The sequence below is a fragment of the Nerophis lumbriciformis genome, linkage group LG02 (assembly GCF_033978685.3).
Source record: "Nerophis lumbriciformis linkage group LG02, RoL_Nlum_v2.1, whole genome shotgun sequence".
Classification (NCBI taxonomy): Eukaryota; Metazoa; Chordata; class Actinopteri; order Syngnathiformes; family Syngnathidae; genus Nerophis; species Nerophis lumbriciformis.
This window is the reverse complement of record NC_084549.2, coordinates 61,019,201-61,045,000: the sequence shown is the minus strand read 5'-3', so window position 1 is coordinate 61,045,000 and position 25,800 is coordinate 61,019,201. Positions and strand designations below refer to the sequence as shown.

Sequence of the window (25,800 nt, the reverse complement as noted above, 5' to 3'; positions counted from 1 at the left end):
GTCCTTCAATTGGATTACATTATTAATGCTTCTGGACATCCTATTAAATGCATTTTAATTCACCGTGGAAACCCTGTTTATTGATGCAAAGTATGGAAAAACTGACAATAAAAAGATTCTTTATTGAGTATTTATAAGTATTTTCAGTCTTTTGCGGGCCACATAGAACTATGCGGCAGACCACATAAAATGATGTGTCGCGTCACGTAAAATGATGCCGTGGGCCACATAAAATGATTTGTCTGGCCAGACAAAATGATGCCGTGGGCAAATCAAATTGATTTGGCAGGCCACAGAAAATCCAAAATGATGCAGTGGGTCATTTAAAATGATGTGGCGGGCCATATAAAATTATTTGTCTGGCCAGATAAAATGATGCGGCGGGCCACATGAAATGATGTGTCGGGTCATGTGAAATGATGTGACGGGCCATATAAAATGATTTGTCTGGCCCGATAAAATGATGTGTCGGGCCACGTAAAAATAAAAAATGATGTGTCGGGCCACATGAAATGATGTGTCGGGCCGTGTAAAATGATTTGGCGAGCGATGTAAAATTATTTGTCTGGCCAGATAAAATGTTGCGGCAGGCCACATAAAATTATGTGACAGGCCACGTAATATGTAAAATGATGTGGCGGGTCATGTTAAATGATGCGGCAGGCCACATAAAATGATGCGGTGGGCCAAGTAAAAGATGCAGTGGGCTACATAGAAGATGCGGTGGGTAACATAAAATGACGTGCCGGGCCACATAAAATGATGCTGCAGGCCACATAAAATGTCAAATGATGCTGCGGGCCACAAAAAATTATGCGACAGGCCACATAAAATCATGTGTCGTGCCCTATAAAATGACGCGGTGGGTCATGTAAAAGATGCAGTGGGCTACGTAGAAGATGCGGTGGGTAACATAAAATGACGTGCCGGGCCACATAAAATGATGCTGCAGGCCACATAAAATGTCAAATGATGCTGCGGGCCACAAAAAATTATGCGACAGGCCACATAAAATCAGGTGTCGTGCCCTATAAAATGACGCGGTGGGTCATGTAAAAGATGCAGTGGGCTACGTAAAAGATGTGGTGGGTAACATAAAATGACGTGCCGGGCCACATAAAATGTCAAATGATGCTGCAGGTCACATAAAATCAGGTGTGGGCCACATAAAATTATGCTGCCGGCGACATTATATGTAAAATTATGCGACGGGCCATGTAAAATGATCCGGCGGGCCAATTAAAATGATGTGACAGGCCACGTAAAATGATGCGACAGGCCACATAAAATGATGCGACAGACCACATAAAATGATGAAACGGGCCACGTAAAATGATGCTACGGACCACGTAAAATGTAAAACAATGCGACAGACCACATAAAATGATGAAACGGGCCACATAAAATGATGCTACGGACCACGTAAAATGTAAAACAATGCGACAGACCACATAAAATGATGAAACGGGCCACGTAAAATGATGCTACGGACCACGTAAAATGTAAAACGATGCGACGGGCCACGTAAAATGAAAAACGATGCGACGGGCCACATAAAATGATGCGACAGGCCACATAAAATGATGTGGCTGGCTAGTTCTGGGCCTTGAGTTCGACACCTGTGTCATGCAGTATAAGACGGGAGTGCATTACTTGGGAGCAACTAAGAGAGGCGCTGTTAATACAGTGTCACCTAGTTTTCACAGTGTCACTTGAAGCTTTCTCTCAGTGTCGTTTGGAGGTGTAAGACATGATAAAAAGGAAAATAAATGTTATTTTGTTTTAACATGGTGATTAAATATTCCGATTAGGATTTTAAATCTAGTAGTCTTTCGGCCTTAGCTGTGAGCTAATGGTGCACACAGTGTATTGGTCCTCCGTGACACGGTGTGCTACGGAGTCTTTCATTACAGCATTCATCCAGTATTGCAACGGGCGCTGAGAGACTCACGGTGCGGAACTCGTCCTCAAACTTGTATGCGCCGCCGCCGGTGGCGCAGAGCGTGGTGTGCAGGCTGGAGAAGTTCTTGTCGCGGCCCATCTGGATGAAGCGGGGCATGCCCTGCGTGGGGAAGCGGATGAAGTGCAGGTTTCCCCTGCGGCCGCACATTGTCAGGTTCCTCAGCTCCAGGTGGACGTCGCGCACGCCCGTCTTACCTGCAAAGAGGACGCACGGAGGCGTCAGACTTCAAAAGCATGTGCAAACATTTACTACTAACTGTGTGTGGGTGTGTTCACCATAGGCCACGTTTGAGGTGAGGTAGCGGCGGATGGATTTGAGGTTCTCCACTTCCTCCTGCTCTTCTTCTGCTGTGATATCGACCGGCTCGAAATACACCAGCTTGACCAGCGTGCCTCCGATGTCCATCCCGAACCAGGGGAACGCTGGTGGAGGAGGAGGAGACGTTGGTGAGGGGACATTTTCTTTCCAAAGACAATGAGAGTGTCAGGTGACACAGGTGAGGTGTAAGAGGAGCGCAGGGTGGAACCTTGCTTGCCAGCGTGGCACAACAGCGAGAACATGGTTGCAGCGGTTGCCATGGAATCAGTTGACCCCCCCAACGCCAGCATCGCTAAGGGAGTATTCCCTTCTCACACATTTAATATATTCGTCTCAGCAGGGGTTTGATTTGTCGCCGACAGCTGTGTTCAACTCTTTCATGCTCTTTATAGTGTCTCCGTTTATCTCACGGCCAGCTAGTTTTGCATTATTTATCCTTTATTTCGATCACAACAACCAAAAGTACTCTCCCTCTATATAATTGAAACAAAATTTAAAAAAAGAACATGGTGTGTGTCTGAGCAGGAAGAAGCAAAAGATTACAATGTCCTGCCCCATCACTCATATATAAAAGTCTGATTCTTTATCAGCAACAGAACACATGATGACCTTATATAACAAAATTATTTTATATATATAAAATAAATAATAATAATTATTTTATATATATATATGTATACACACACACACACACACACACACACACACACACACACACACACACACACACATATATATATATATAAAATAAAAATAAAAATATATATATATATATATATATAAAATAATTTTTATATATAAAATTATTTTACTGCGATGAGGTGGCGACTTGTCCAGGGTGTACCCCGCCTTCCGCCTGATTGTAGCTGAGATAGGCTCCAGCGCCCCCGCGACCCCAAAGGGAATAAGCGGTAGAAAATGGATGGATGGATAAAATTATTTTATATATATATATAAAATAAATAATAATTATTATTTTATATATACAGTATATACAAATATATATATATATATATATATATATATATATATATATATATATATAAAATAAAATAAATACATATATATAAAATAAAATAAAATAAATTAAAAAAAAAAAATATATATATATATATATAAAATCATTTTGTAATATAAGGTCATCATGTGTTCTGTTGCTGATAAACAATCAGACTTTTATATCTGATTGATGGGGCAGGACATTGTAATCTTTTGCTTCTTCCTGCTCAGACACACACCATGTTCTTTTTTTTATATATACGTACATATACACATGTATATGTACATTCACACACACTGTGTGTGTGTCTATATATATATACACACACAGGTAAAAGCCAGTAAATTAGAATATTTTGAAAAACTTGATTTATTTCAGTAATTGCATTCAAAAGGTGTAACTTGTACATTATATTTATTCATTGCACACAGACTGATGCATTCAAATGTTTATTTCATTTAATTTTGATGATTTGAAGTGGCAACAAATGAAAATCCCAAATTCCGTGTGTCACAAAATTAGAATATTACTTAAGGCTAATACAAAAAAGGGATTTTTAGAAATGTTGGCCAACTGAAAAGTATGAAAATGAAAAATATGAGCATGTACAATACTCAATACTTGGTTGGAGCTCCTTTTGCCTCAATTACTGCGTTAATGCGGCGTGGCATGGAGTCGATGAGTTTCTGGCACTGCTCAGGTGTTATGAGAGCCCAGGTTGCTCTGATAGTGGCCTTCAACTCTTCTGCGTTTTTGGGTCTGGCATTCTGCATCTTCCTTTTCACAATACCCCACAGATTTTCTATGGGGCTACGGTCAGGGGAGTTGGCGGGCCAATTTAGAACAGAAATACCATGGTCCGTAAACCAGGCACGGGTAGATTTTGCGCTGTGTGCAGGCGCCAAGTCCTGTTGGAACTTGAAATCTCCATCTCCATAGAGAAGGTCAGCAGCAGGAAGCATGAAGTGCTCTAAAACTTGCTGGTAGACGGCTGCGTTGACCCTGGATCTCAGAAAACAGAGTGGACCGACACCAGCAGATGACATGGCACCCCAAACCATCACTGATGGTGGAAACTTTACACTAGACTTCAGGCAACGTGGATCCTGTGCCTCTCCTGTCTTCCTCCAGACTCTGGGACCTCGATTTCCAAAGGAAATGCAAAATTTGCATGGTTGGGTGATGGTTTGGGGTGCCATGTCATCTGCTGGTGTCGGTCCACTCTGTTTCCTGAGATCCAGGGTCAACGCAGCCGTCTACCAGCAAGTTTTAGAGCACTTCATGCTTCCTGCTGCTGACCTTCTCTATGGAGATGGAGATTTCAAGTTCCAACAGGACTTGGCGCCTGCACACAGCGCAAAATCTACCCGTGCCTGGTTTACGGACCATGGTATTTCTGTTCTAAATTGGCCCGCCAACTCCCCTGACCTTAGCCCCATAGAAAATCTGTGGGGTATTGTGAAAAGGAAGATGCAGAATGCCAGACCCAAAAACGCAGAAGAGTTGAAGGCCACTATCAGAGCAACCTGGGCTCTCATAACACCTGAGCAGTGCCAGAAACTCATCGACTCCATGCCACGCCGCATTAACGCAGTAATTGAGGCAAAAGGAGCTCCAACCAAGTATTGAGTATTGTACATGCTCATATTTTTCATTTTCATACTTTTCAGTTGGCCAACATTTCTAAAAATCCCTTTTTTGTATTAGCCTTAAGTAATATTCTAATTTTGTGACACACGGAATTTTGGATTTTCATTTGTTGCCACTTCAAATCATCAAAATTAAATGAAATAAACATTTGAATGCATCAGTCTGTGTGCAATGAATAAATATAATGTACAAGTTACACCTTTTGAATGCAATTACTGAAATAAATCAAGTTTTTCAAAATATTCTAATTTACTGGCTTTTACCTGTGTGTGTATATATATATAGACACACACACAGTGTGTGTGAATGTACATATACATGTGTATATGTACGTATATATAAAAAAAAGAACATGGTGTGTGTCTGAGCAGGAAGAAGCAAAAGATTACAATGTCCTGCCCCATCAATCAGATATAAAAGTCTGATTGTTTGAGTTTTTTCTTGCCCTGATGTGGGATCTGAGCCAAGTATGTCGTTGTGGCTTGTGCAGCCCTTTGAGACACTCGTGATTTAGGGCTATATAAGTAAACTTGATTGATTGGTTGTACTTATAAAAATAAATACTATTTTTGATATTTTTTAGTATTTATGGATCCTTTGATTTATCGGCTCAGTTAATCTTTATTTTTGGGAACAATATTTACTTTTTGTATTTTTAAAGCCTTATTTTGGAGTCAACTGGACAAAATTACTCATCCAAAAATATTTCAATTACAGTATAACTAGAAATACCTTAAAATCTAAACTCAAAACACACCTGTTCCAGTCTTCCTACTCTATTTTTATTGTATTGTGTTGTTTATTTATATGCCTTGGTTTTATTGTATTTTATATTTACATATTATTATTATTATTATTACAATAAATGTTCCTATTATTAGGACATTTTTTCACAAAGCCTATTTCTGCACCCCAGTGCAAAAAGCAGGGTCCATAAAGGCATATTGGGATGAGAACAAGGGTTGGCCTGCAACAAAAATGGTGGTTCAATGAATGAATTTAAAAAAGGGGTTTATTTTTAATTTTTTTAACTATTATACAAATGACAAATGTGTTTTCACTTGGGCATCATGCAGTATTCTGTGTGAAATCGTGAGGGACAAGGTCAATGTAATTAATTGTGTCTTTAGGGGACAACGTGACAAAATGTGGACTAACTTTACTATTTACAGCGTACTATTGATGCGTTGCCACGTCTATTCTTCAATCATCCCTCCAATGACGCGTGTGTTGCTATTTTTACAAGCCGCACATGTCAGTCAGGTTCGGACAAGAGGACGCCGCGTACGCCGACGACGGGGTTACTGTGGGTTGATGGTCCTAGCATCCCACCCACCACCAGAATGTCCCCAACTTTACAGCGTCTTGGTGGTGCACACCCCACATTGACACACCGACCAATCAGAAAGCTCGTTCTTTGGAACAATACAAAGTTTGTCCGCACGCTCGCGAGAACATTGTGGAATGACCCATCTCTTAGCCCACTGACCCACCGCGCTAGCGACCTCTGCGAGTAAATAAAGCAGATAAGCAGCACCCTGGGACGAGGTCACTCTGGCGTTTAACTCTGACCTTTAACCCTTCTCATGTCTTTTGAGGGGAATCATTGTGTGCAAGGACTTAGATACACGTGTATTCGAAGAATATAGGACACTGTAAAACGGGATGTCCAAACTTTCCAGCAATAAATAAAAATTGAAGAATGCGGGGGCCACTTTGATACATTAAAGATACTAAAACCAATACTAAGTAGGTCAAACAATATAGGCTAGACCACTGGCCATTTAATTAAGTGATTACTGTTTTAATTTCCTTTATTCAAACACAGCGTTACTGTTCAAACTGTGTGCAATGTTACAGTGGCCAGAATATTAAATATACTTGTTCAATAAAACCTCTGCCTTGCTTGAGAGCCACGTATATGGTCTAGCGGTTAGGATTCCTGGTTTTCACCCAGGCGGCCCGGGTTCGACTCCCTGTATGGGAATCAGTCTTATACCATGAATTGATTAACAAGTTGAAAAACTTATTCGGGTGTTACCATTTAGTGGTCAATTGTACGGAATATGTACTGTACTGTGCAATCTACTAATAAAAGTCTCAATTGAATCAATCAAACGTGTATTTTAAGGTGGCACTTGGTGTAAAAAGTTTGATAACCACTGTGGTTCATTACCTGAACATAGCATACATATTAGCTTTGTCTTATCAGTAACTAAGCATATTCCACATAAGTTTGCCCTAAATTAAGCCTTTTCAAGCAATAAAATGGCCAAATGAACTACTACAAAATATAGCAGTACTACAGTAATAATGGCCACTAGAAGAGACCAAAACAATCAGTCCGCACTGTTCAGTATCGTGGCCCCTGATTGGCTCAGCCTAAGGCAACATTACTAACATTAATATGCAAACTTTATTAGCCAATTTTGCAGTTGAACGCTTCAGACTCATAACTTTGTACTTGGCACATGCTAACTTTTAGCATGCTAACTTTTTAGGTTAATTTTAAATAGGGATGTCCAATAATATCGAACTGCCGATATCATCGGCCGATAAATGCTTTAAAATGTAATATCGGAAATTATCGGTATCGGTTTCAAAATTATCGGTATCGGTTTCAAAAAGTAAAATGTATGACTTTTTAAAACGCCGCTGTGTACACAGATGTAGGGAGGAGTACAGAGCGCCAATAAACCTTAAAGGTACTGCCTTTGCGTGCCGGCCCAGTCACATATCTACGGCTTTTCACACAAACAAGTGAATGCAATTCATACTTGGTCAACAGCCATACAGGTCGCACTGAGTGTGGCCGTATAAACAACTTTAACACTGTTACAAATATGCGCCACACTGTGAACCCACACCAAACAAGAATGACAAACACATTTCGGAAGAACATCCGCACCATAACACAACATAAACACAAGAGAACAAATATCCAAAATTAAGAGATGGACAATATCGGAATATTGGATATTGGCAAAAAAAAGCCATTATCGGACATCTCTAATTTTAAATACGTACGCTTCACAGTCATTTGACTTGGTAATTGACACGTTAACTGTTAGCATTTTTTTTTTTAGCTAATTTTACATGTGTACACTTCATAGTCCTATAACTTGGTTACTGACACATGCTAACTGTTAGCATGCTAAAGTTAACCATGTTGCCATGCTAACCCTAGCATGCCAACTTTTTTAGCAAATTTTACATATGTACGCTTCAGAGTCATATGACTGTAGTTGACATATTCGAACTGTTAGCATGCTAACATTAGCATTTATTTGCGGCTTGCTTTCTCCCAAAATTGCATATTCTAGTATTTTTGATGTTATGTTCAAATAGGGACGGCGTGGCGCAGTGGAAGAATGGCCGTGCGCGACCCGAGGGTCCCTGGTTCAATCCCCACCTAGTACCAACCTCGTCATGTCTGTTGTGTCCTGAGCAAGACACTTCACCCTTGCTCCTGATGGGTGCTGGTTAGCGCCTTGCATGGCAGCTCCCTCCATCAGTGTGTGAATGTGTGTGTGAATGGGTAAATGTGGAAGTAGTGTCAAAGCGCTTTGAGTACCTTGAAGGTAGAAAAGCGCTATACAAGTACAACCCATTTATCATTTATCATTTATAAATACGGGATGTTTTTATTTCGTCATTACAATAAATACAAAAACAAGCTGGGGGCCACAAATTGCCCCCGGGCCAGACTTTGGACACCACTGCCATAAATATTCTACTTTTAGCATTTATTTAGCTAGAAGGAGAGAGGCCTTTTTGACTCAAAATAATGATTTGGAGTGCATGAGAAAGTGGAAAGAAAAGTGTCTCTCTCTGACCACATGGTCATATATGAACAAGTATATTGTTACAACACTGCGGCGATAGAACCAATGTTGTAATATCGGTAAGGAAACAACAACATTCATAATTAGTTACATGTAAACAACACTACTGCAACTTATTGCAAACGCAGCTACTACCATCTCAGTTTAAGAAGAAAAAAAAAAAAATCATCAGGAAGTCGCCCACAGCCACAAGATGTGTTTTTTTTGACCTGGCACTATTTACAAACCGTGGCGGTTATTTGCTTCAGTAGATCACACACCCGGGGACTGTAAGAGACATGTGCGGGTGATTGAATAAGAGGCGGAGCGCACATCAACAGGAGGACAAGGACAAGTGGGTGTCATGTCTCGTCACCTGGTGCCGCTGCTCATGACCCCGCCGAATGTACAAACGGTGTTCCGTTTCTCGACATGTGCTCCGCTTCCCTCTCACCCACTGACCTCATCTCAGCTCTGTAAACACGAGCTCACCCCCACCCCCTTAAAAAAAGACAAAATGCACCTGACAATTAGATAATAGACAGGTCAAAAAGGCGCTCCCTTGTCTTTGCAACAGCAACATAGTCCCAAACATATTGACATCCATGATAAACCACACAGCCAATCGGGATGGGGTTTAAAAAGATAGTAAACCCTTGATTGGATCTAAAATATAGTGATGTGGTATACCACTGATTTTCTTCCCGATCAACACCAAATAAAATTCAGACGATACCGATCCAATACTACTATGTGCCAATATACCTAACGTGTCGGTTAAAAAGTATAAAGTTGCGTATTTACAAATAACAGTAAAAATGTAAGAGAAAAAGAGCAAAAAATCGGATTGTAATGAGAAAAAGCTGACATTTTTAAACACACGCACACGCACACACACACATACATATATACACACAAAACACACACACACAAATATATATATATACACACACACACATATATATATATATATATATGTAGATATATATCCCATTTCGAAATAGCTCTTTTATCATTTATATATACCAAAATATATATTGTGATGTGCATCGTTATCGCAGGAGGCGGCATTATGGTAGAACCTCGATTTACGAACCCCTCTGTTTGCGACCTTTTCTGTTTACGAACTATTAGATTGAGTCAATTATGCCTCTGTGTATAACGCTTTATTACAACATTCTGTGTCTCGCTGGCAGCCATTTTGTGCTTGCCGTATTGAAGAGATTGAGGACGCCAGCTTCGTATCACAGCAAGTTTTTAATTGTGATGAGAACGGACTTTTCTGCAAAAAGATACCAAAACGGACTCATATCACAGTGGAGGAGAAGATTACTTCTCATTCAATGGAACCTCTACTAAGGCCCCTTCTACACTAAGCTGGCTAAGGTTATCCAGGGTAAAAACCCACCTAACCTTATCCTTGTCCACACACACACACACAATGGACGTTTAAGACCCCCTCCCCCCTTCCGTCTGCCGGCGCAACGCGACCTAGTACGCATGGGCGGAAAATGTGCACGTCATAGTCACCTCCAGCGTTGCTTTGTGTGCAAGTTCTTAAATTAAATTAAAGTTATCTGAACAATATCCAGTCTTGTGGTATTTCAATTAACTGGAATCCAGTGAGCGGTGGGGCCCTATTGTAGTGAATCACACCTGAGACATCATAAATCAATCAAATCTTTAATGGACACGTGAAAGTAACCTATGTGCTAAAGAACATTTCATATCAATCAATCTAGGGATCTCGATATCTGGTCAGGACACACCTCACTCTTTTGCCTTCACTGTCATTGTCCACTTGTTTTTGGTGACTTTATGTACTCTGGACCTAGACGTTGAGTACGCGACATACATGGCGGACAATAACTGATACAGTCTGCTTTGCCAGTCCAGAAGCATTCGCCGTTTTCCGTAGCCTTCCCTCGATGGCCAGGTAATACAAAGCACACGCTACCCTTTTTATCACATCCATGGGAGCCCGCATTCTCGTTGTCTCTCCTTTGACAAATGGACATAGTTTTTTGGTAAGTAGAATCACAGCTAACCTGGACATTGGAAAGTTCTCTTGCCGTCTGAGAAGTGTTGTATCCCAAATAGCTGCAATCGATTTCTCTTAAGGTATTCATGTGTGATTTCCACAAGTGTCTGTACAGACACAAGGAGAAACATGGGCATGTCTGGATGACTCGCCTCCATATTTCCAGTGGTTATCTCCGAGTTACGAAACCACTTTATTATGAAGGTGACTGTGGTGCGTTCTTCCTGACGTCACTTCCTGCCTGGGGCGCGGTCTTTCTGGCGTCATTTCCTCTCCGAACTCAGTTTCTAAACGATCAATGAGTCCATACAAAGCTAAGAGCCGGAGATTCAAGAAATAGACGGCGCACTTACCTGTGTTAAAGATTGTCCAAGGAGGGGGACCTTAAACGATAGTTTAGTGGCTGAAACGGGGCTTAGGCTAAATAATTATTTGTTTAAGGGGTTACACACCTAAGAGAAAACACACACACACATACTCACATAACTCCTCCCCCACTGTCTGCTCCTTACTCCCCTCTACCGAGCTGCTCCTTTGCCGATGTTCAAGTGAGTGAATTTAACTTTTTTAAATATTTATTATTGTTGTTAAAGTTAGAGATTTTTGTGATTTCTGATCGTTTGTGAGGGCACCAAAGGGACTTTTTTGTGTGCGTGCGAGTGTTGGCAGAGCAGTGCATACAGGACAGTTTAGCCTGTCGTCGTTGTTTTGACTTTGTTAATACATAGAATGTTAATTTATCACTTCCTTGTTATGTTTGTTTGATATAGAGTACCATATAGAAGTGTTCAAAATGTACAAACCTTCACAAAATATGGACTTTTGTCGACACTGGAACCCATTATTCATATTTACATTGTTTATTATGGCGAAATTTGCTTCACTATGAGAACCTTTCGATTTACGAACCCTGTTCAAGAACCAATTAAGTTCGTAAATTGAGGTTCCACTGTATATATCGCAATTTAGATTTTTGACCATATCGCCCATCCCCTGGTCCTTGAAATCAGATCGGCTCAGAGACCAGAAATGTTTATCCAGACATCACTAGCTATGTGCACATTGAACACTTTTATTCGGATTAAAGGCCGAACCAAAAAAAAAATGCTTCATGTAAACACGCCTTTCGGAATATTCTGACCAAATCACACACGATCGGGTCAAAATTGCATTCCGATCGAGTATTCCGTCTATGCCAATAGTCATTTGGATTGTCGCGCATGAAAACACATCTTCTGAAATTCGGGTTGGAATTATCCTTATTGCGCATGTCTTTGATGACAGCTATACTTGAGTGGAGGAGGGGCACTAAATTTAATAGTCCCGGAATGAAGCAATTGTCTTGCTGCGGTTTCCCCTCATTCAACATGCACAGAAGTAGTGTTATATAGTGTTGAGTTTGTTGCTTTAAAACGAGACTACCAAAACCAAAAGTATGGTCTGCAGTGTCACGTGTAACAATAAAAGAAGGGATCCAGTTGTCGTCTTAACAAGCTGTTTTATTCACAACATAACAGCTACTCCAAGTGCTAACTGCTAGCCTCAGACACATACACAAAACGTCGTAACATGAAGACTTGCGCCAACTTATACATATCCCACATAAATGGCACAAAACAGCTACATTTCGAAAAGAGAGGTGAAACAAAAGTAGTGAACAGAAGGAAATAATGATAAATAAATACAGTGATAACGTCGGACAAGCAGAAATGCACAAAAGCTAAGTTTGTTTACAGTGGAAGTCGACTGCTTCTTAAGCACCCATACTTGCCAACCCTCCCAAATTTTCCGGGAGACTCCCGAATTTCAGTGCCTCTCCCGGGACAACCATTCTCCCAAATTTCTCCCGATTTCTAGACGGACTTAAGGCACGCCCCCTCCAGGTCCGTGTGGACCTGAGTGAGGACAGCCTGTCGTCACGTCCGCTTGGCCAACCAAAAAGTAACCACAGAACACTATACCGTATAGTGTTCTGTGGTTACTTTTTGGTTGGTACCAAATACCACAACGGAGACCCCCGGACTGTTGAACAACTTAAGCTGTACATCAAGCAAGAATGGGAAAGAATTCCACCTGAGAAGCTTAAAAAATGTGTCTCCTCAGTTCCCAAACGTTTACTGAGTGTTGTTAAAAGGAAAGGCCATGTAACACAGTGGTGAACATGCCGTTTCCCAACTACTTTGGCACGTGTTGCAGCCATGAAATTCTAAGTTAATTATTATTTGCAAAAAAAACAAAAAGGTTGAGTTTGAACATCAAATATCTTTTCTTTGTAGTGCATTCAAATGAATATGGGTTGAAAAGGATTTGCAAATCATTGTATTCCGTTTATATTTACATCTAACACAATTTCCCAACTCATATGGAAACGGGGTTTGTAATAAAAACTCTAGAAACTGATTCTGATTATGCCTGCAGAGACACACACGCACACGCACATTTAAGTGCACTGTCATCTATCCAAAGGTCCATGTGGGTTTAAGTGGGAGTGTACGTGGATCATAACTTACAAGTTTAATATTATCATCATACAGTAGGCTTACCCAACATGTTCACTGTTCATGCTTGCCAACAAAACTTTGGGATTTTCTATTTACTTTCCAATTGAATGACCTTTAACCCTTAGCTGTACGAGAAGCAAGGGGTGGGTTTTCCTTCCCAAACAAAACAAATTATTGATCAACTTCCTGATGGTCACGCCATGTGCGAGGCAGGCTTGCATCAAAGACAATAATGATAATAACCCTGCTTGCATTCAATGTTGTTAAGATAGCTACATATGACTATTAGATTCCTTTTCTTAACAATAAATTCTGCAAAAAGTCTGCAAAACAGAGTAAAAGTGGACCATTTTTATAGTTTAAAAAATATATATATATATATATTTATCCCACACCAACAATAGTTACTTATGGTGGGGAGGAAAATGTGTTCTAAACCTGCCAAGCTATCTTCAGTTATGTTTAAAAGGCAAACTGAATTGATATTTAGTTCCTACACCCAGGGAGTGACCAGAGTCTGGCGTGAGCTGAAAAATATTTTGATACAATATAGTCGTCCTTCGCCACATCACGCTACAAAGTTTGCGAATTCACTCTGTCACGTAACTTTTTCAAGCATAATCTTTTGTATTTTTGGCCTAAAATAAACATTTTTAACGATACAAATTTGCTAAAATATCAACACTACTGTAGCTACTAGAAGAGATCAAACAATCATTGCACATTGTTCAGTATCGTGGCCACTGATCGGCTCAGCCTCAGAAGGCATTCCTCTATTAAATAAAACACGTTTTTTCATAATGTTAACATATTTACAATGTTTTTATGCTTTAAGTATGAAGTGATTCAATGTATAATTAATCATTTGGACTTCACTGAAATGAATTTACCACGGTCAGGCCTGGAACCAATAAACGAGGGATTACTGTATGTGCATTCAAGGGATTTGAGGGGCCAAAGTGAAAATGTGCCAGCAGCGATTTTAAATGTGAAACAACTTTGAAAATTCTTTATAGTTAATTTTTCCATAAATACAAGGTAGCTTAAATATACAAAAAATACAGTTCCTTTCATTAGCGCAAATAAGTATGAAATAATGAATTAGGGTCCTAACAGGAATTTTATTTGGAGGCCCCTGGCCCCGTTTCACTTTTATTTTTTTATTGGCGTGAAACTATCTTTATGCTATTTCATTTGAACTTAAAGTAAATTGATGCATGTTTTGGACTGAAATACTTTAATGGGAAAGAAACTCTTTAATAATGATTTTAATACAAAAACAAGACATAAATTTCTCGAACAGAGTTTCTTGCCACCACTTTCTCCAGGGATCGAACGAATGCCTTAATGCTAAGCGCCACGGCGGGTGGTGACACTGTGGAGGGGAACTTCCTGTTATATTCTTATCACTGACTGAGCAGGAAGCAACTTGAATAAGTTTATTGTAAGATGCCATATAAAGTGTTGTGTCATTCATTGATTGACATTTTTTCATGCATCTATTCATGCAAAATGGGGCAGCTATGGATATATAGAAACTAGTTAGCCATCGATAATTGTGTGAGCTTGAATGAAGTCAGTATGAATATGTATTAAATTTGGGAACATTACGGACACAGGGTTTCACCTACTTTTGATTGATTGTGGCAGCACACCACAGCAAAATAAAAGCCGCCCCACCTTAAAAAAAAGAGGGTTTTTACGTGTATGAATGGATACGTATATACACTGCTCAAAAAAATTAAAGGAACAGTTTTTTATCAGGGTATGGCATGAATTCAATTGCACTTTTCTGATAAGGTTTTGGTCAGGTACGTGGCAGAGAGGGTTGTTAATCAGTTTCAGCTGCATTGGTGTTGATGGAATTAACAACAGGTGCACTAGAGGGGCAACAACGAGATGGCCCCCAAAACAGGACTGGTTTTGCAGGTGGAGGCCATTTCAAGTTCCTCTTGATCTTTTTTAACTGTTTTTCCACAAGTGTTGGCTTTAGCTAGAGTCATTATCACGAATTGTGTCCCTCATTCACAATCCCTATGTTCGACAAGCACACATATATGTATTTCTGTTTTTATGCATTCTAACTCGTAAATAAATGTTAGCAAAAGTCAGCTAACAATTAAGCACTAGTCCGCCTAAAGCGCTCTAAAAACATCCAAAAACCTGCTTTAAGTATATATGTACAAAAAAGTAGTAAAAAGGCACATTCATAACAACATGTAATATTTACGTATTTTGCTAGTTTTAAGCATACGACGGCGTATCAATTTCATAGACGCATCACCTTCAACAACAACACAACGACTCATGGCAGACTTCATGAGAGACAACAAAGATTACTTTGGTACACATGATGATCCAGAACCTTATATTTCTGAGCCTGAATATAAGGAAGATGAGCTACAAGTTTTAGAAGATGAGAGGAAATCATATCCAGGCAGTAGCAGTATTGCTCAGTGCTAAACAATAAACACAAACTATGAATATAATAAAACAATCACATACAGTATAATGTCTGCTCTCACTAGGATGTTGACTGATGGGATGTTTATATTTTCCCGTTTGGGTGAAGAATTAATCATAATCATCACAAAGGTAAAAAGCAAGCATCCGTGTATTTCTCGCCATCTCTGAGTATAAGTTGAATGTCAAAGTAAACCAACTTCTCAGATGGTGGCCACAACCTTCCACTATTCAGATGAGAGAGATGATTTATAATCTAGAATTAATTTTCACTAAGTCAGAGGCGATGGAGCAGCTCACCTGCTAAGTACGTCAAGACAGCAGCATAAGCTATTTAGCTCTCTGTGGTCACGGCGCTGCTAAAAGTAGTTTGTCTGCATTAACGCTTATAGTAACAATATCGCTAATACTTGGTTAATATTCAGGTCATGAAATGTAAATAGAGTATCGTTGGCGGGCTTTGGATGTTTTAGAGGGCTTTATGGGCGCAAGAGTGTACTGCCATTAGCTGTATTGTAAGCTGACTTTTGCTAGCCTTTATTTACGAGTTAGAATGCATAAAAAAAGAAAAATATATGTGTTCTTGTCTTAATTAAGGATAGGCATTTATTATTATTATGTATTTATTATTTATTATGATAGGCATAATAAAAAGTTCCCATTTAAGGTGTGGCAATTTGTATTACTTTATTTATTTATTTTAAAGAGACAAACTGTTTTGGTACATGATGGTAAAAAGTTCACTGATAAAAAAGGCGCCTCAAAGTGTAAAAACATTGCCTGTACACGATAAAAGCTTTATGATAGTTACAGCTTGACCCTGTGGCATTTTAACTCCCCTTTGATGATTTCCCATGGAAAAAATATGTCGTCTTCAAAGTGAACTCCTGTCCTTTGTCACTTTGGAGTTCCTCCTGTACGAGACAATGATTTTCTAGTCGAATTGCGACGTCTACCAGTGAGTGTGCGTTAAAAAGAACTGAAGTCAATCAACCCGAACATCGGACGTTGTTTTCCTTCGGGTCAGTACAGTATTTTATAGTTCATTTTATAACCAACCTTCAAATTGTGAGCTGCTTTTGTGCAGAATTAGGAGCTAAACAAAAGGTTTTTTTTGCATACATTGGAATCTTATTTTGTGTGTAGTTACTCAAAATGTCTCATTTGTCGACGGGTGCCAAGTTGAGTTCAGTTGGCATGATTTAAACGATTATGAAGCGCTGTGTTACGGCATGTCGTCTGCAAAGAACTTTAATCAGTCTGAAGTGCATGCATGTCTTTTCATGCATGCCTTAATATGAGGTGTTATTTAGTAATATAAAACTAGTTTCTTTATGCCTCATATTGCACTGTGAATTTGTAAATGTGACAAAACGACATGCTGTTATGTTTCCTTGACGACAGAAAAAAAGGGATGCCCACACCCATTCTCGCTCCCTCTCTCTAAGTTAGGAATGTTGACAGTCTAAACTTAACAACGAGCCCTGTAAACGTGCAGCTATTCTACACGCAAGCTGCACAATAATGGTCTGTTTTGTCATGGCGATTAGACAACGCGTCTTCTGTTCGGCTGAAATGTAACCGAGAAGATTTTAATCAGCTTCAAGGTGAAGTTGGATATTAAAAAAAAGGTGAGACAAAGTGTATTAAATAGGAGGATATTTGGAGAAATACCACAAAATAACACACACTTACCAGGCTTCTTTTGATTTATGAGCTTCATAAGTGAGGCAAAATATCAGCAAAAGTAAAAAAAATAATTAAAAAAAGGGTTGTGTTTAATCTTTCAGTCTGCTACTTTTCAATATTCCAAAAGTTTTCAGATGGGAGATTTTTGCACTCACAATGCAGGGTAAATAAGGGGGCGTGGCTCGCACTCATTCACTCGCCGTCCTGGAGACAAGAGTCGGCCGCTGATTGGCCGGCTCTAGCCGAACCCACTTATCAGGAGCTTTTCCACCATCCGGGGTATTGACCAATCAGCGGGCAGGGAGTGCAAGCGAGCGCATGTATATAAAGCATAAAAAACAACAAGAGGGACGCTAAATGACTACACGCACAAAATAACGCAAGTCAATCGATAAAGTGATGTTAAAATGGAAGCGTTTTGTACTGAATAAAATATAAAAATGGGTGCTCCACATCACAGTGTCGCGTCATTGCCGGTGCACTGCGGCTCATACCCCCACACAAGCCGACACTCCCACCCCGGGCGAAGGCCCACACTTACGGGGTCTGTGCCGCTTCATGGACTCCGTCCTCCTCCGGAGTCTGCTCCGCTTGGCCGGCGAGCTGTTGCACTCGGCGTCAACCCCGCCGCGGTGGACATGATGGTGATGGTGGTGGTAGTGGCTGTTGTCGCTCGCCGAAGCCAGCCCGGGGTTGCCGCAGCCGTTGACGTGCCCGTTGCAGCTCCCCTGGCCGGCTTGGAAGGGTCCCGACGCCCCCTTCTTGTCCACCATCGACTTGGCTTTATCCATTTTCAGCGGGAGCTAATAGCCTAGCTTGTGGGTTAGCTTAGCAGGGGTGCTAAATTAGCCGAGCTGGTACTAATGACAGCTTCTGTTCCGCGAATTAGCCACACGGAACACTCCCTCTCCGGACTGGAAGAGCCTTATTTGGGGTACATTTGAAACAAAACAAAAAATCCTAATGCGACGCAAAGCGCGGCTAAAACAAAGCCTTTGCTTTGAGGTCACTAGCGGTCATTTAAACCCCCCCTACATACATGCAGCAGGAGCCTGGCGTCGTCTGCTACGTCACGGCCAAACCCGTTCACCTCCTTGGACCGGTTCTCTCTCCTCTCCCGTCACTCCACGATGCAGGGGATTCGGACTTGTACGCCGGCTCTCTCTCAGGCAAACGCCATCAAATGGAGGGAATGTCTTTTGCAGGCAGGCAGGGTGCATGCAGCTGCAAGGGGGTTGAGGGGGCTTTATTTATAAGAGCCTGCTGTCACCCCCTCACCACCACCTCCCCTCCTGATGTGCACAAAGCTGCCTGTCAAAACACACACACACACGTGTTTATTACCTTCTTGAGACCTCCGAATAATGCCTCTTTAGGACCACCCTTTCTAGATATATAAAGATGTGTATGTACAACGTTAATATTTAGAGATGGCAGGCCGATATAATCGGCCGATAAATGCTTTAAAATGTAATATCGGAAATTATCGGTATCGGTTTCAAAAAGTAAAATGAATGACTTTTTAAAACGGAGCGGTACATATCCGGTAAAACACGAACGTAGGCCTTTCCGTATACTAGAGCAGTGTTTTTCAACCTTTTTTGAGCCAAGGCACATTTTTTGGGTTGATAAAATCCGGAGGCACGCCCCCAGCAGAAATCATTAAAAAACGAAACTCAGTTGACAGTAAAAAGTCGTTGTCGCAATTGTAGGATATGACTTTAAAGCATAACCAAGCATGCATCAATGTAGCTCTCGTCTCAAAGTAGGTGTACTGTCACCACCTGTCACATCACACCCTGAGTTACTTGGACTTTTTTGCGGTTTTCCTGTGTGTAGTGTTTTAGTTCTTGTCTTGCGCTCCTATTTTGGTGGCTTTTTCCCTTTTTTTGGTGTTTTCCTGTAGCAGTTCATGTTTTCCTTTGAGCGATATTTCCCGCATCTACTTTGTTTTTATCCTTCTTTGTGGGGACATTGTCGATTGTCATGTCATGTTCGGATGTACATTGTGGACGCCATCTTTGCTCCACAGTAAGCCTTTACTGTCGTCCAGCATTCTGTTTTTGTTTACTTTGTAGCCAGTTCAGTTTTAGTTTAGTTCTGCATAGCCTTCCCTAAGCTTCAATGCCTTTTCTTAGGGGCTCTTACCTTTTATTTATTTTTTTGTTTAAGCATTAGACACCTTTTTACCTGCACCCTGCCTCCCGCTGTTTCCGACATCTACAAAGCAATTAGCTACCTGATGCCACCTACTGATATGGAAGAGTATTACACGGTTACTCTGCCAAGCTCTAGACAGCACCGACACTCAACAACAACACATCATTTGCAGACTATAATTACTGGTTTGCAAAAAATATTTTTAACCCGAATAGGTGAAATTAGATAATCTCCCATGGCACACCAGACTGTATCTCACGGCACACCAGTGTGCCGCGGCACAGTGGTTGAAAAACACTGTACTAGAGTCTAGTATACTCTGGACCAGTGGTTCTTAACCTTGTTGGAGGTACCAAACCCAACCAGTTTCATATGTGCATTCACCGAACCCTTCTTTAGTGAAAAAATTAAAATTAAAATTTCAAATTCAAGACAAAGTTATATGTTTTTGGTAACACTTTAGTATGGGGAACATATTCTAAGTAACAAAGACTTAATTTAGAGTTTGTGGACACTAGAGGAACATATTCTAAGTAACGAAGACTTAATTTAGAGTTATTTGGTTAGGGTTAGGGTTAGAGGGCTAGGGCCAGGGTTAGAGGGTTAGGGTTATAATAAGGCCATGCCGAATAAGGCATTAGTAAGTACTTAATAATGACTAGTTAAGAGCCAATATGTTACTAATTTGCATGTTATTAAGTAACTAATTAATGGTGAATATGTTCCCCATACTAAAGTGTTACCATGTTTTTTTACTGGTGCATAAAATGAACCGTGCATGAACATCACCTTGTTCAAAGAACAAAACCAACACAGTGCATAAACTCACAACAAACTACACACCTGCAAATCAGTCTGACTTCTGCTATTGCCGTATCCATAATACGCCGATAGGGAGAAGTTTTTATTTACACGATGAGTCGGGTGTGTCTTGACCTCCGCCGAACCCCTGAGGCCGACTCACCGAACCCCTAGGGTTCGATTGAACCCAGGTTAAGAACCACTGCTCTGGACTGAAGCTGTGTGCCTTCAATGTTTTTGTAGCTGTTGTTTTGAGGCATGTTTAAAAAAATAAAAAATAATGCACTTTGTGAAAGTCAAAGTAAAGTATTTCCCATAGTTGTAGTGGGTATTAGGATTATCTCAGGGAGAGCATGTCCCAAATTCCAAGCTGCTGTTTTGAGGCATGTTAAAAAAAAATAATGCACTTTGTGACTTCAATAATAAATATGGCAGTGCCATGTTGGCACTTCTTTCCATAACTGGAGTTGAAGTTGTTCTCTTATTTTGGAAAACCTTGTTTTTGATTGATTGATGGAAACTTGTATTAGTAGATTGCACAGTACAGTACATATTCCGTACAATTGACCACTAAATGGTAACACCCGAATGAGTTTTTCAACTTGTTTAAGTCGGGGTCCACGTTAATCAATTCATGGTAAAGTTACATTGTTTAATGCATCCAGCGGGGCATCACAACAAAATTAGGCATAATAATGTGTTAATTCCACGACTGTATATATCGGTATCGGTTGATATCGGAATCGGTAATTAAGAGTTGGACAATATCGGAATATCGGATATCGGCAAAAAAGCCATTATCGGACATCTCTATTAATTATATATACACAGAGGTGGGTAGTAACGCGCTACATTTACTCCGTTACATCTACTTGAGTAACTTTTGGGATAAATTGTACTTCTAAGAGTAGTTTTAATGCAACATACTTTTACTTTTACTTGAGTATATTTATAGAGAAGAAACGTTACTTTTACTCCGCTACTTTTATCTACATTCAGCTCGCTACTCGCTACTAATTTTTATCGATCTGTTAATGCACGCTTTGTTTGTTTTGGTCTGTCATAGTGCCTGCGTTTCAACAAATACAGTCACTGGTGACGTTCACTCCGTTCCACCAATCAGATGCAGTCACTGGTGACGTTGGACCTGTCACGAAAAGGGGGGGGGGGGGTCGCAGCTTGCTGCGCGGTTGTTCTTTCAAGATGCAAAGACGGCTCCGGACGAAGGCGTAAAGGTAGGATTGGATTTATTAACATAAATCACTTAACTACCAAAAACACAAACAACACAACAAAAAAAAGGCAAGCGTGCCTAAAACACATGAAACTACTAGTTAGCAGAAGCTATGGCATATAACGTAAACAATGAAGCCAGGCTGACTGACTGGCAAAGGCAACTTAAATAATGCCTCTGATTAGTGCTTGGGAAGCAGGTGAGCGGGCGAGCACTAATCAGAGACAGGTGAACACAATAAGTCGCCATGGTGACAAAAGCAAACAAGGAGGCCTAAACGGGAACTAAAGAAGTCCAAAACTAACAGAACATAACTAAACAAAACATGATCCAGACCACGGATCATGACAGAGCCCCCCCCTTAAAGACAGATTCCAGATGTCCATAAAAAAAATTAACAAGAGTCATGGGAGGGCGGGAGGGGGACATGGCGGTGGGTCGCCAGACCACGTGTCCCCGTATCCACCGGGGCAGAGTTAGGTGGCGGCGGCGAGTGGAACGCCGCTGCAGCAGGCGAGGCGGGCGCCCAGGGAATGGCCACATTCGTGGCCGACTGGGAGGTGGGCGCACTTGGCGTGGCGGGCGACCAGGTAGCGGCCATATCCGTGGCCGACGAGGAGGGAGGCGCGTCGTCATCGTGGCAGGTGTGGAAGCTCGGCGTGGTGAGTCAGGCGGCGAAGCTCAGCGTGGCGCGTCAGGCGGCGAAGCTCGGCGTGGCGCGTCAGGCGGCGGGTCTTGGTCTTGGCATGGGTCTTGGTCTCGGTCTTGGTCCTGGCGTGGGTCTTGGTCTAGGTCTAGGCGTGGGTCTTGGTCTTGGTCTAGGCGTGGGTCTTGGCATGGCGGGTCTTGGTCTTGGCATGGCGGGTCTTGGTCTTGGCATGGCGGGTCTTGGTCTTGGTCTTGGTTTTGGCTTGGCGGGTCTTGGTCTTGGCTTGGCGGGTCTTGGTCTTGGCTTGGCGGGCCTTGGTCTTGGCATGACGGGTCTTGGTCTTGGCATGACGGGTCTTGGTCTTGGCATGACGGGTCTTGGTCTTGGCATGACGGGTCTTGGTCTTGGTTTGGGTCTTGGCGTCGTGGAGCTGCGACTGGCGGCACTTGGCGTCGTGGAGCTGCGACTGGCGGCACTTGGCGTCGTGGAGCTGCAACTGGCGGCATTTGCCGTCGTGGAGCTGCGACTGGCGGCACTTGGCGTCGTGGAGCTGCGACTGGCGGCACTTGGCGTCGTGGAGCTGCGACTGTCGGCACTTGGCGTCGTGGAGCTGCGTCTGGCGGCACTTGGCGTCGTGGAGCTGCGACTGGCGGCATTTGGCGTCGTGGAGCTGCGACTGGCGGCACTTGGCGTCGTGGAGCTGCGACTGGCGGCACTTGGCGTCGTGGAGCTGCGACTGGCGGCACTTGGCGTGGTGGAGCTGGTACCGGAGCTTGGCATGGTGGGTCTTGGCGTGGTGGAGCTGGTGCTAGCCTTGGTGCGGCGACAGGTGCTAGCCTTTGTGCGGCGACAGGTGCTAGCCGTGGAGCAGCTACAGGTGCTAGCTTTGGTGCAGGTGGAGGTGGCCTAGCTGGGGGTTGCGGCTTGGAATGGAGCAGCTGAGCCACCCCACTAGTACAGCTCCGGGCCCTAGCCCCCCCCTCAAGGAGCGGATACCAGACGCGCTCCTTGCGGTCTGGAACCGTCTTTAGGGGTGGGTGGAGGGAGGACAGGAGGGGGGTAGACGCCTCCCCTTTAAATTGTCCAAAATGTCTTTTTGTATTCCCCACCTGAGTTTGAGTGGGTGGACAAAAAGAAAATGTCTGTGACGTGGGTGGGGCTTGAGTCTTGGAGGGCGAAACAGAATTCAGAAAAAAAAATTCCTGGCCTATGACGTCATCAGCAGGCGGCGGCGTGATGTCAACAGCGGAGATCTCCAGCTGACTGACAGCCCAATCGATGAACTGCTTGGCGAAATGATGAATTGGATTACCAAGCTTTGGCGGCAAGGAATACTGGTCTGATTGTGGCGTCCTGCTGTCCGGAGGAGGAGTTTGGGGGAATGACGCGTCTTGACGGCGAAACGAAGCCTTTCTGGCTGGCTTCCGTCTTCGCCAGCGCGTCTCCATCTCCTCGTGGTCCGCTGCGAAAGAACTGTAAGCTGGCTTCATTCTGTCACGAAAGGGGGGGGTCGCAGCTTGCTGCGCGGTTGTTCTTTCAAGATGCAAAGACGGCTCCGGACGAAGGCGTAAAGGTAGGATTGGATTTATTAACATAAATCACTTAACTACCAAAAACACAAACAACACAACAAAAAAAAGGCAAGCGTGCCTAAAACACATGAAACTACTAGTTAGCAGAAGCTATGGCATATAACATGAACACTTACTTGGTCAGAACGTGACGTAAACAATGAAGCCAGGCTGACTGACTGGCAAAGGCAACTTAAATAATGCCTCTGATTAGTGCTTGGGAAGCAGGTGAGCGGGTGAGCACTAATCAGAGACAGGTGAACACAATAAGTCGCCATGGTGACAAAAGCAAACAAGGAGGCCTAAACGGGAACTAAAGAAGTCCAAAACTAACAGAACATAACTAAACAAAACATGATCCAGACCACGGATCATGACAGGACCAATCAAACAGAGCCAGGCGGTCACATGACCTGACTTAAACAAGTGTAAAAACTTATTGGGGTGTTACCATTTAGTGGTCAATTGTACGGAATATGTACTGTACTGTGCAATCTACTAATACAAGTTCCAATCAATCAATCAAAAGTGTGAAGGAAAAAATACCCTTTTATTTCAACCGTACATCCCGTCAAAAGCCTAAAGACTGACTGCACAGTTCCTGTCTTCACAATAAAAGTGCCGCTCCATCGCGCCTGCGCTTTCAAAATAAGAGTCTCCGAAAGCCTGCGCAAACAAGCTAGCAAGCTACGGAGTTTGCCGCCAATGTATTTCTTGTAAAGTGTATAAAAACGAATATGGAAGCTGGACATATAAGATGCCAAAAACCAACCACTTTCATGTGGTATCAGACAGAAAGGAGGAACTTTTTTTCTCCTCCATTTGAAAACGTGGACGTTTGTCATCACTACTGTCTGATTACAATCAATGCAAGTCATCAGAATCAGGTAATACACCAACTTATATTCTTGTCTTCATGAAAGAAAGGAATCTATATGTGTTAAACATGCATGTATATTCATTAAAACACCTTTAACATGTAAACAAAAACGGCAAAAAAATAAATAAATAAATTATATACTGTATATATATATATATATATATATATATATATATATTATATATATATATATATATATATATATGTGTGTGTATATATATATATATATATATATATGTGTGTGTGTGTATATATATATATATATATATATATATATATATATATATATATATATGATATGTGTGTGTATGTTACTCATCAGTTACTCAGTACTTGAGTAGTTGTTTTACAACATACTTTTTACTTTTACTCAAGTAAATATTTGGGTGACTACTCCTTACTTTTACTTGAGTAATAAATCTCTAAAGTAACAGTACTCTTACTTGAGTACAATTTCTGGCTACTCTACCCACCTCTGTATATACATGCTATGCAAATACAAAAAAAGCTTGTTGTGAAAAATGAGTTGGAATTTCACAAGAAAAAGGTCACAATTTCAGGAGAAAAACTTGGAATTTTGTCAGTGTTATAACAAAAGTCGTCATTTTACTCAAGGCAAGTCAAAATTTTTACAAGAAAAACTGAACATTTGGGCAACGTTATGATAAAAGTTGGAATTGTTACTCAATGACAGTCGCAGTTTTACAAGAAAAAGCTTAAAATGTTGGCAATTATATGAAAAGAGTCGTAATGCTACTCGACACACACACACACATACTTTCTTGTGTTTCTTACCTTCTTGAGACCTCCGAATAATGCCTCTTTAGGACCACCCTTTCTAGATATATAAAGATGTGTATTTACAACATTAATAATCAGAGGTGGGACCAAGTCATTGTTTTGCAAGTCACAAGTAAGTCTCAAGTCTTTGCCCTCAAGTCCGAGTCAAGTCCCGAGTCAAGACAGGCAAGCCCCGAGTCAAGTCCAAAGTCAAGACTGGAAAGTCTCAAGTCAAGTCCTAAGTCCTGCATTTTGAGTTTCGAGTCCTTTCAAGTC

General features: G+C 41.6%; 1 protein-coding gene across 3 annotated transcripts in view; it reads right to left on the bottom strand.

The window, feature by feature from the left end:
* Window positions 1-24,024, bottom strand: part of pank1a (pantothenate kinase 1a) — a 37,916-nt gene extending 13,892 nt beyond the window's left edge. Inside the window, exons 1-5 of one of the 3 annotated variants that reach the window (XM_061966083.1) lie at window positions 24,002-24,024; window positions 18,489-18,760; window positions 17,991-18,373; window positions 2,239-2,385; window positions 1,952-2,157 (exon numbers count right to left, since the gene is read on the bottom strand). In XM_061966083.1, the coding sequence (XP_061822067.1) occupies window positions 1,952-2,157; window positions 2,239-2,385; window positions 17,991-18,240 (603 nt within the window). In that variant the 5' untranslated portion in view covers window positions 18,241-18,373; window positions 18,489-18,760; window positions 24,002-24,024. Of the gene's footprint in view, window positions 1-1,951; window positions 2,158-2,238; window positions 2,386-17,455; window positions 18,374-18,488; window positions 18,761-24,001 lie in introns of those variants that run through there. The other 2 variants (XM_061966095.1, XM_061966089.2) reach the window with 2 other exon arrangements.
* Window positions 24,025-25,800: the final 1,776 nt, after the last annotated feature.